This window comes from Diorhabda sublineata, chromosome 6, assembly GCF_026230105.1.
Source record: "Diorhabda sublineata isolate icDioSubl1.1 chromosome 6, icDioSubl1.1, whole genome shotgun sequence".
NCBI lineage: Eukaryota > Metazoa > Arthropoda > Insecta > Coleoptera > Chrysomelidae > Diorhabda > Diorhabda sublineata.
The window spans coordinates 1064011-1076495 of NC_079479.1; the positions used below are offsets into that span (position 1 = coordinate 1064011).

The 12485-nt window shown below is 28.4% G+C and overlaps 1 protein-coding gene across 1 annotated transcript in view; it reads left to right on the forward strand.

Moving 5' to 3' along the window:
- The window catches only part of LOC130445192 (dorsal-ventral patterning protein Sog), a 47057-nt gene that overhangs the window by 12894 nt on the left and 21678 nt on the right, over nucleotides 1–12485 (forward strand). The window contains exon 2 of the mRNA XM_056780735.1: nucleotides 10110–10213. Within this exon, the coding sequence (XP_056636713.1) occupies nucleotides 10110–10213 (104 nt within the window). The remainder of the gene's footprint in view (nucleotides 1–10109; nucleotides 10214–12485) is intronic.

Genomic DNA, 12485 nt, shown 5'->3' on the forward strand with positions numbered 1-12485 from the left:
ACTTCAAAGAGACCGAATTAACATAACGCGACCATCGAACCGACTTAAAAATGTCGGAACACTTATTGTTGAATGCTAATGTGCAAGGAGTTCCGCCTTTAGAATGAAATTATCAATGTGGGCGTTTGTGTGAGACATGTAAAAATCTCATCCATTGTTGAACGACGAAAAATAGCGAACGTTTTTGCTGTCACGCTCATTTTAAAATAAGATGGGAGCGGTGGACGAAATGTCACCGAATCAGTGTCAAAAGCGATGTTTTTAATCGAAAAATGTATAATTTCGATCCATTATAATAGATAACAGTCGAGAAAACATGAAATCATACAAGTATCAAGCGTTTTAACGATAGAGCGAAGCCTAAAGTATGGTTAACTTATGGTAAGATATAACAGATCGTGTTAGTCTTGATCAAGTGTTTGTACAGATTCCATATTGTAAAAAAAACGACTTTACCGCACTACAGGCTTCATTTGCACACGCCCATAACCTAACTTTTGCTTTTTTTCCCGTTCCAAAAGTGGAATTTTTATGTGTAATTTTCCATTTAAATTTCATTTTTATCGGAGTCCGGCCCTGCTATCTAATACTCTGTAATGTAATTTTCCATTTAAATTTCATTTTTATCGGAGTCCGGCCCTGCTATCTAATACTCTGTAATGTAATTTTCCATTTAAATTTCATTTTTATCGGAGTCCGGCCCTGCTATCTAATACTCTGTAATGTAATTTTCCATTTAAATTTCATTTTTATCGGAGTCCGGCCCTGCTATCTAATACTCTGTAATGTAATTTTCCATTTAAATTTCATTTTTATCGGAGTCCGGCCCTGCTATCTAATACTCTGTAATGTAATTTTCCATTTAAATTTCATTTTTATCGGAGTCCGGCCCTGCTATCTAATACTCTGTAATGTAATTTTCCATTTAAATTTCATTTTTATCGGAGTCCGGCCCTGCTATCTAATACTCTGTAATGTAATTTTCCATTTAAATTTCATTTTTATCGGAGTCCGGCCCTGCTATCTAATACTCTGTAATGTAATTTTCCATTTAAATTTCATTTTTATCGGAGTCCGGCTCTGCTATCTAATACACTGTAATGTATTTTCTTATCTCTATTCGTGATAATTTAAATATTCTACTTGAATTTTTGTAGGGTTTCTAAATGTATAATAGTATGAAATATGTTTAATTTTCTATATATTATATTAGACATTCCATATTTAGAATTTAATGATGTTATTATTAAAGTTGACGTCTTGAAAAAATATGAGTTTTTAATGAAAATAAATCTCTATTTTTAATTAGACCCTGATTAGACTTGTCCTTTTAATTTAATTTATTAAATTGAAATTTATCGAGGTTAAATGGATGGATTTCTTCGAATTTATTAATAACAAATATATATACATGGTATAGTTCTAAATTAATGTAATTTATACTTTATTTTTATTGTAACTTTCTATCATATATCGACATATTCAGTTTCTTCAATTTGACAGTTAAACAATCACTTGATCAGTGAGTATCGATAGAACTGATAAACTTTGTGTTTTGTACTTCTTTCTGACGTTTTCTGTGTTTTGTGTTTTGACAGTTGAGAGAATGAATAGATTTGTGATTGTTAAATTCCATCAACTAGATCCCTAAAGTCATTATTATACATTAAAAAAATATCTGTCGAGTACATTTTCCTATGTATAAAAATTTCATATTAATAAATCAAAAAATAAAAAAAAATCCCTCGCCAAGGTGATTCAGTTAATAAATAAATGAACGAGAAGAGAACGAACAATCAATTAATAATTTAATTAGTGATAATTATTATAAATAAACACGAATTTTGTCAAAATAGGCTGCGACGTATGTTTTTTATATCAAAAATGACTAGTTAAAACCTGTATCTTCGATTGAACTCCTATAAAAATCACATTTGTTGCTAAAAAACTTCCAAACCGCATCTACTGAATTTAAAACAAGGTTGACTATTAACCGTCAGTTGCACCATAACACTAACCAAACAAAAAATTAAGTTTATACCCTATGCTTGAAATAAAATAAATTGTTTGGTTTCGAAAGTTGAAATATATCAAAATTCAATTCTGACTTTTTGAAAAAATTATTAATGTATTACGAGAACTAAATAAAATCAAGTAGACTTTAGAATTCTAATTAAAATTTTCTTGTTGATTATTAATTAATCTTTATATGAATTTAATAAAAAAAAACAATTTTGGAGGTTAGCTTAGTCTATTTTCAATTTTTCCTAGTTTTATGTGAAATTTCACAACAACCCCTATATAAATGAAGGCCACGGCTACACAGGTTTGTCCAGACACGGTAGACATTCGAACGAATAGGCTTCAGACTAAACAACTGACGGTCATTAAACTTTGCGGTATGCTTATTTTATCTGTAAGTAAGTTAGTCTCGTTAATTAACAGTCACACCTCGTATATTAATAAATATTTGAGAATCCCTAAGTTTTTCATATTGATTTTTGGTTTGTTTTTGTTGTTTTAAATTAGTTAAAAAAAACATGTAAAAATTAACGTTTCGACCTATTTCGGTGTTTAACAAAATAAATTTAGTTCTATGTTTAAATTCAAAGTATAATAATAAACTCACATGTTATGGTGCAAACGGCGATTTAATACCGGATTTTATGACATTTATATAAAGGATAATAGACAAGTGTTTGTGGTAGAACGGAACGTATTTTTTTAAAGAGCAACGGATGCAAAATATCGGTCTTTCCGACTATGAACGTAGATGATTTACTATATTTTCATCAAAAAAAAAAGCAATAAGAAGATGAGATATTCACAGTATTTATAAAGAGCTGTTTATTTATCGTCTATCTTAAAGTATATTCACGAGAAAATTACTTGCTTTTAAGTTTTGCAATACCTAGTACATACATAATATCGTTTAATACTGTTTTCAAGGATTCTATATCACTGAAATAATGCATTTATATGTATTAATATTAATAATACGATGTTAAATGGAAATATTAACTATATTTAGCAGTTCTTCTTCTTTTTTAGATTTTTGAAGTTTGCACCTTTATGGTATTACGTAATTAATTGATAAATCAAACTAGTGCATTTTTTTATTTTATGGCTAAGTTTGTTTTTTCTATAAAATAATGTTAGTTTTTTTAATTTTGGTAGCAAATAATTATACATAGATCGATAAAAAGAGAAATGGAAACATAAAACTTGCATTAAAAGTAGACGGTGACTTACGTCACTGTAAAACAATATGACTTACGTCAGACCAGTGACGTGTCATTGAAAATTACTATAGTCATATACAGGGTGTTATCAAATTAAAGTATAAAATTTATTTAATTCGCTTTTATAACTTAATTAAAAATATTATAAATACAGTTATGGTGATTAAGCTATAGGAATGTTATAAAAAATACGGGGGTTAATCGTAAATTTCTTTACGTTGATACAAAATTGTTTTTTATACAAAAGATACACAAATAGAATCCCATTACCGAAAGTTTCGATACATTAACTACCAAAACCGTGTTAAAAAAAAATAAAATACGTTTTTTTTGGCATATTGCTAATTTAATGTAACATATCATATTATAAAAGTGACTTCAAAGACGATCCCAAAATTTATTTATGCGTAAAACTTCTTTCATCTTCCTTTCTTCAAAGTTCATTGTCCTGACAGAAATAACTGATCTGAATTAATAGGGTGATCCATCTAACGAGTTTTTAACTATAATTTGACCCCATTTGAGATATAACGTAATTTTTTTATCAGTTTCTAGTTGTAGATTCGATAAAGAACCAATACAAATCGTCAATTGGATTATATCTCTTGAATGTGACAGTAAATTATACCCTGAGGGATGTGCACTTACTGAACATGTATTTTATGAATGTTTTTCTATGGAATAACAGAAAATACACGTTTTAGATTCGATAAAGAACCAATACAAATCGTCAATTGGATTATATCTCTTGAATATGACAGTAAATTATACCCTGAGGGATGTGCACTTACTGAACATGTATTTTATGGAGGTTTTTCTATGGAATAACAGAAAATATACGTTGTAGATTCGATAAAGAACCAATACAAATCGTCAATTGGATTATATCTCTTGAATGTGACAGTAAATTATACCCTGAGGGATGTGCACTTACTGAACATGTATTTTATGAATGTTTTTCTATGGAATAACAGAAAATACATGTTTTAGATTCGATAAAGAACCAATACAAATCGTCAATTGGATTATATCTCTTGAATGTGACAGTAAATTATACCCTGAGGGATGTGCACTTACTGAACATGTATTTTATGAATGTTTTTCTATGGAATAACAGAAAATACACGTTTTTAGAAGGAATTCAGGCTTAACTTTTTAACTGCTTATTTATTTAAATGATTTATAACTTAGACTCATAGTAATTATCAAAAAAAAACGATTTGTCATGTAAAACTTTTTGTATAATTAATTTTTTCATTATTACTTATCGATTATAGTTGTTTTTTCGATTAATTTGAAAAAATGTATTGGATTTTGGACTCGATTAACTGAGTTTTGAATTTGCGATTTTTCGATTTCGTGATTTTTCGGCGACGTCATCAACATTCCACATCTTGGAATATTACAAATGATAAAAACAAGTCAATGGTCTGGTAATGTTCGTACAAGGACGTTTTATACCATCTGGAAACCTTCTATATATACGTGGGTGGTATAAATAACGGTATACGGTTTATAATTTTATTTTCATAGAAAAAATGATTTAAAAAAAGTCAAATTTTCGCGAGAAATAATTTATTTTTGACTATATTACATCCCGATGAACATCGAGTATTTTTTTGACCAAAAATTTTGACTAAGTTTCTCTTTCTTTTTGATTCGAGTCCAAACAACTTTTAGAACCGTCCTCGTACATGTACAAATAATAAAAATGTTTCCCGGAAGGAGATTCGATCGTCCCCCCAGGAAGAACCCACTTATTATCATTATTAATAATTATATATTCCTGTGGTGATTGTTTGGAACCCATGTTGGATATTTATCTAGAATTATTTCCAAGTTTTATCAGTTTTAATTCGAATTGTCGTGAGATTAAGATAACCAAAGATAGCAAACGAATATGCGACACGTTCGGTCTTAATAATTCATTATTTGAACTTTGAATTATATAAAATGCACTCAAAATAACTAAAACATGTTAAAATTTTGTATTGGAAAGACATAGTTCAGTAAATATATTCACGACGTCAAACCTCGTTAAACTAGCTCTAAAATTGAGGTTAGAAACCTTATAAATCCTCTAAATATTGACCTTATAAGTCCTTTCAAGGATTTGTGGTACCTTGGAATATCCTTACTCGATGGAAACATCTTCGAAATGCCGTTTTTGTTCCGATGGTGAGTGAACGTGGTGGCGTCCATCTTGTTCACGTCGACGATCATCCAGGACCGGTCTGTGGATTTTCTTCAACATTTCCGTTAATAATATTTCAAACTTAATTGTCGAATAAAGACATTTTTTGAGATATAATTATGGAATTTTAATAATTAGGAGATTAGTTAAAAAATAATCAATCAGGTGATCAAATTTATTTATATCTAATACATAAGTGGATTGATTACAACAAGACGACATATTTTTGTTGGTTGCATAATTTGAAACTGTAATTTGTAAATGGGTTAATGAACTTTGTAATATGAAGGTCGCAATTCTTGTGGATTTTGAAGATTTATTCGTTTTATCTATTGCCTATTCGTCTATGGTCTCGAAATTTTGCGGGTGGATTATAAGAAACCGAGATTTATCGTCTTCAGATATGAAAAATACTTATTCTTGTCTAAAAATGCTTTCCGTAATTGTGTTTACAAAAAAAAACTTCCACGAATTGGTTAACCACTCTCCATATTCACCAGATTTACCATCAAGCGACTTTTTCCGTTTAAAGTGTCTGAAACTTTCTATACACCCCTCGTAAGTTACATTATACTATCTGTTCCGTATACCAAACTTCAAATATACATTTTTTATTACTAAAACTTAGTTGTAAATAATTTAGAAAATAAAATATTGTAGTTTATATATAAAAATTCCAGTCGAGTTCCAAAATATGTCAATACTGTTGTAAATACGTCAAATCTGTCAATGTCATCATAAAGTTTGACATTTTCAACTATGATGTGTCGTTTGAATCGACTCGTCGCGTTTAAAGTGTTCGGAAACTTTCTACACACCCCTCGTAAGTTACATTGTACTATCGGTTTCGTATAGAAACTTCAAATATATTTTTTTATTATTAAAACTTAGTTGTAAATAATTTAGAAAATAAAATATTGTAGTTTATATATAAAAATTCCAGTCGAGTTCCAAAATATGTCAATACTGTTGTAAATACGTCAAATCTGTCAATGTCATCATAAAGTTTGACATTTTCAACGATGATGTGTCGTTTGAATCGACTCGTCGCGTTTAAAGTGTTCGGAAACTTTCTACACACCCCTCGTAACTTACATTGTACTATTAGTTTCGTATAAAAACATTTTTTTAATACTAAAATTTAGTTGTAAATAATCTAGAAAATAAAATATTATAGTTGTTATACAAAAATTCTAGTCCAGTTCCAAAATATGTCAATACTGTTGTAAATACGTCAAATCTGTCAATGTTATTATAAAGTTTGACATTTTCAACGATGATGTGTCGTTTGAACCGATTCGTCGCGTTTAAAGTGTTCGGAAACTTTCTACACACCCCTCGTAAGTTACATTGTACTATTAGCTTCGTATTCAAACTTTAAAAACATTTTTTTATTATTAAAACTTAGTTGTAAATAATTTAGAAAATAAAATATTGTAGTTTATATATAAAAATTCCAGTCGAGTTCCAAAATATGTCAATACTGTTGTAAATACGTCAAATCTGTCAATGTCATCATAAAGTTTGACATTTTCAACTATGATGTGTCGTTTGAATCGACTCGTCGCGTTTAAAGTGTTCGGAAACTTTCTACACACCCCTCGTAACTTACATTGTACTATTAGTTTCGTATAAAAACATTAAAAACATTTTTTTAATACTAAAACTTAATTGTAAATAATCTAGAAAATAAAATATTATAGTTGTTATACAAAAATTCTAGTCCAGTTCCAAAATATGTCAATACTGTTGTAAATACGTCAAATCTGTCAATGTCATTATAAAGTTTGACATTTTCAACGATGATGTGTCGTTTGAATCGACTCGTCGCGTTTAAAGTGTTCGGAACTTTCTATACACCCCTCGTAAGTTACATTGTACTATTAGTTTCGTATTCAAACTTTAAAAACATTTTTTTATTATTAAAACTTAGTTGTAAATAATTTAGAAAATAAAATATTGTAGTTTATATATAAAAATTCCAGTCGAGTTCCAAAATATGTCAATACTGTTGTAAATACGTCAAATCTGTCAATGTCATTACAAAGTTTGACATTTTCAACTATGATGTGTCGTTTGAATCGACTCGTCGCGTTTAAAGTATTCGGAAACTTTCTACACACCCCTCGTAAGTTACATTGTACTATCGGTTTCGTATAGAAACTTCAAATATATTTTTTTATTATTAAAACTTAGTTGTAAATAATTTAGAAAATAAAATATTGTAGTTTATATATAAAAATTCCAGTCGAGTTCCAAAATATGTCAATACTGTTGTAAATACGTCAAATCTGTCAATGTCATTACAAAGTTTGACATTTTCAACGATGATGTGTCGTTTGAATCGACTCGTCGCGTTTAAAGTGTTCGGAAACTTTCTACACACCCCTCGTAAGTTACATTGTACTATTAGTTTCGTATACAAACTTCAAAAACATTTTTTTAATACTAAAACTTAATTGTAAATAATCTAGAAAATAAAATATTGTAGTTTATATATAAAAATTCTAGTCGAGTTCCAAAATATGTCAATACTGTTGTAAATACGTCAAATCTGTCAATGTCATTATAAAGTTTGACATTTTCAACGATGATGTGTCGTTTGAATCGACTCGTCGCGTTTAAAGTGTTCGGAACTTTCTACACACCCCTCGTAAGTTACATTGTACTATTAGTTTCGTATTCAAACTTTAAAAACATTTTTTTATTATTAAAACTTAGTTGTAAATAATTTAGAAAATAAAATATTGTAGTTTATATATAAAAATTCCAGTCGAGTTCCAAAATATGTCAATACTGTTGTAAATACGTCAAATCTGTCAATGTCATTATAAAGTTTGACATTTTCAACGATGATGTGTCGTTTGAACCGATTCGTCGCGTTTAAAGTGTTCGGAAACTTTCTACACACCCCTCGTAAGTTACATTGTACTATTAGTTTCGTATTCAAACTTTAAAAACATTTTTTTATTATTAAAACTTAGTTGTAAATAATTTAGAAAATAAAATATTGTAGTTGATATACGGGAAGTGGAATTCTATTTTTAACAAATGGCAATACTGTTATAATTACGTCAAATCTGTCAATGTCATTATAGAATTTGACATTACCGTATTCGGTTGTTCGAAACAATCAACTTTCGTAATAAAAACAAAGTGTATTGATCTCAATGGAACCCTCGTACAAACTTATGAAGTATTTTACAACATTCTAATGTTAAGTATCGAAGCGAAATGATTCTTATACGGCGCTTCTAGATAAAATATAACTCCCCAGAGTAGAACAGGTTTCCAATATTTTTTCAACTCGTCAAATATGGAAAACGAGCCTGTCCGCTCAATATCAATGACTAATAATTTCAGTTTACTTTTCTACTTATTGTTTCTTTTTATTTTCGAAAGAAATCACCTCGGTAGCGATGACACATTTTTTTTATCGGTTACTTCGTCATGGAATTAACGAAACTCCCTTCGTTATCAACTTTTTCCGAATTAATTATTCTTCGCGTGCGTTTCGACGGAAATTTTTTCTCTAAGTGAAGCAAGGCCGTCGTCTCGATCTCCCCGTTTGAAAAATGTGCCACAGCTAACTTTGATTTTGATTGCATAGCAATGACCAGACGGAATTCTTGAAATAGCGACGATCTTTTCATAGTAGGCAAACTACTTCTGTATTTGGTTAACTTTAACAATAAACTGCGCACAATGATATTACTATATAAGCGCGAAGGCCTTCTCGATACTAAATAATTATATTACGAGGCTCGAACCGAAAGTTTAGCAAATCTACTAAGTGTTCTGCGCGCTCTATCTATGACTTATAGTTTCGACGGTCTATAACAGTATATTATAATCGATTTCGTGGGTTTTTTACTTAATAAACACAAAAAGAAGTTGTAAACTTGGAAAGTATACGATAAAATAGAAAGTCGAGTTGAATTAATACGAGACAAAAAGTCTAGCTGGTTTGTTGGCGACCGAAATGTTAGCAAAGGTCATTTTGAAATAAAATTAGTATGTACGTAAGTGCAAGCTGCATTGTTGTGTGATAATTATAAACATTAAAAACCGACATGATCATGAACGTCACCGCCGGAAAGTGTACCTAGATAATACAATTATAATAATAAAATAACAAATTACTTATTATCAAGTTTTAACTTAATTTGAATTGAACATATGAAATAATTTAATCAAATTAATTAACAAACTTTTCGTTTCGGTTCGTTCAGCTGGATATTCATAAATAAAATATTTATTAAATATTCCGAGTACGCTCCTGTGTTTTTTACATAATTATACAGTATGTCAATCTTAAATGACATTAAATCGATACGTCATCGTTTAATATACGAGGGTTGATGCTGACGTACTTGGGAAAAGTAAATTTGGGTTAGAATAAACTTTTTCTAATATTTAATCGTCGAGCGCTGCTCAACACGGTCCATTTAGCATCTTCGAATTTGGAATTTTTTTATGAACGAGTTGAAAATGAGGGAAAGTTGCGATATTTTTCCAAAATTTTTGTTTTGGTATCAAAATCTTAACGGAAATTCGCATTTTTAAAAATTTTTTTATTACAATTTTAATTTGTACGTAATTTTTAGATTGTAAATTTAATATTTTTTGAAATATATATTAAAATGAATCTAGTAAATCGATTTTTGTTTCAGAATGTATATTTGGTAAACAAATAAGGGAATTGGGATCGCAATGGATACCAGATTTGGGAGTTCCCATAGGAGTTTTATACTGCATGAAATGTGAATGCGTACCGGTGAGTTGAATCAAATATTTTCCATATTTCAAATACAAATTTCCCAACAATATTTCAAACAAATCTATTTATTTAAAATACATATTAATTATCTTCGATAGGACACTCTGTATATAATAAAAATTTTTAGTACCTTTACATTCATTCTTAAACGTCAAATTTCGTAAAATATAATTCTATTATAAACTATCAGATGGCGATGTCTAAATGTCAAATCTAGTAGTAAACTTAAATCGATTAAATATCTATGATATTATAATCGATTTATGTCATCCAATATTCAATATACAGAAATTGCCCGACTAAATACGTATTTATTATCTTCAATAAGACACTCTGTATATATTTACAATTTTTATTACCTTTACATTCATCCATAAACGTCAAGTTTCGTAAAATATAATTCTGTTATAAAATATCAGATGGCGTTGTCAAAATTACTAGTTAAACGATATCTATGATATTATAATCGATTTATGTCATCTAATATTCAATATACAGAAATTGCCCGACTAAATACGTATTTATTATCTTCAATAATACACTCTGTATATATTTACAATTTTTAGTACCTTTACATTCATCCATAAACGTCAAGTTTCGTAAAATATAATTCTGTTATAAAATATCAGATGGCGTTGTCAAAATTACTAGTTAAACGATATCTATGATATTATAATCGATTTATGTCATCTAATATTCAATATACAGAAATTGCCCGACTAAATACGTATTTATTATCTTCAATAATACACTCTGTATATATTTACAATTTTTAGTACCTTTACATTCATCCATAAACGTCAAGTTTCGTAAAATATAATTCTGTTATAAAATATCAGATGGCGTTGTCAAAATTACTAGTTAAACGATATCTATGATATTATAATCGATTTATGTCATCTAATATTCAATATACAGAAATTGCCCGACTAAATACGTATTTATTATCTTCAATAATACACTCTGTATATATTTACAATTTTTAGTACCTTTACATTCATCCATAAACGTCAAGTTTCGTAAAATATAATTCTGTTATAAAATATCAGATGGCGTTGTCAAAATTACTAGTTAAACGATATCTATGATATTATAATCGATTTATGTCATCTAATATTCAATATACAGAAATTGCCCGACTAAATACGTATTTATTATCTTCAATAATACACTCTGTATATATTTACAATTTTTAGTACCTTTACATTCATCCATAAACGTCAAGTTTCGTAAAATATAATTCTGTTATAAAATATCAGATGGCGTTGTCAAAATTACTAGTTAAACGATATCTATGATATTATAATCGATTTATGTCATCTAATATTCAATATACAGAAATTGCCCGACTAAATACGTATTTATTATCTTCAATAATACACTCTGTATATATTTACAATTTTTAGTACCTTTACATTCATCCATAAACGTCAAGTTTCGTAAAATATAATTCTGTTATAAAATATCAGATGGCGTTGTCAAAATTACTAGTTAAACGATATCTATGATATTATAATCGATTTATGTCATCTAATATTCAATATACAGAAATTGCCCGACTAAATACGTATTTATTATCTTCAATAATACACTCTGTATATATTTACAATTTTTAGTACCTTTACATTCATCCATAAACGTCAAGTTTCGTAAAATATAATTCTGTTATAAAATATCAGATGGCGTTGTCAAAATTACTAGTTAAACGATATCTATGATATTATAATCGATTTATGTCATCTAATATTCAATATACAGAAATTGCCCGACTAAATACGTATTTATTATCTTCAATAAGACACTCTGTATATATTTACAATTTTTATTACCTTTACATTCATTCTTAAACGTCAAGTTTCGTAAAATATAATTCTGTTATAAAATATCAGATGGCGTTGTCAAAATTACTAGTTAAACGATATCTATGATATTATAATAGATTTATGTCATCTAATATTCAATATACAGAAATTGCCCGACTAAATACGTATTTATTATCTTCAATAAGACACTCTGATTATATTTACAATTTTTATTACCTTTACATTCATCCATAAACGTCAAGTTTCGTAAAATATAATTCTGTTATAAAATATCAGATGGCGTTGTCAAAATTACTAGTTAAACGATATCTATGATATTATAATCGATTTATGTCATCTAATATTCAATATACAGAAATTGCCCGACTAAATACGTATTTATTATCTTCAATAAGACACTCTGTATATATTTACAATTTTTATTACCTTTACATTCATTCTTAAAC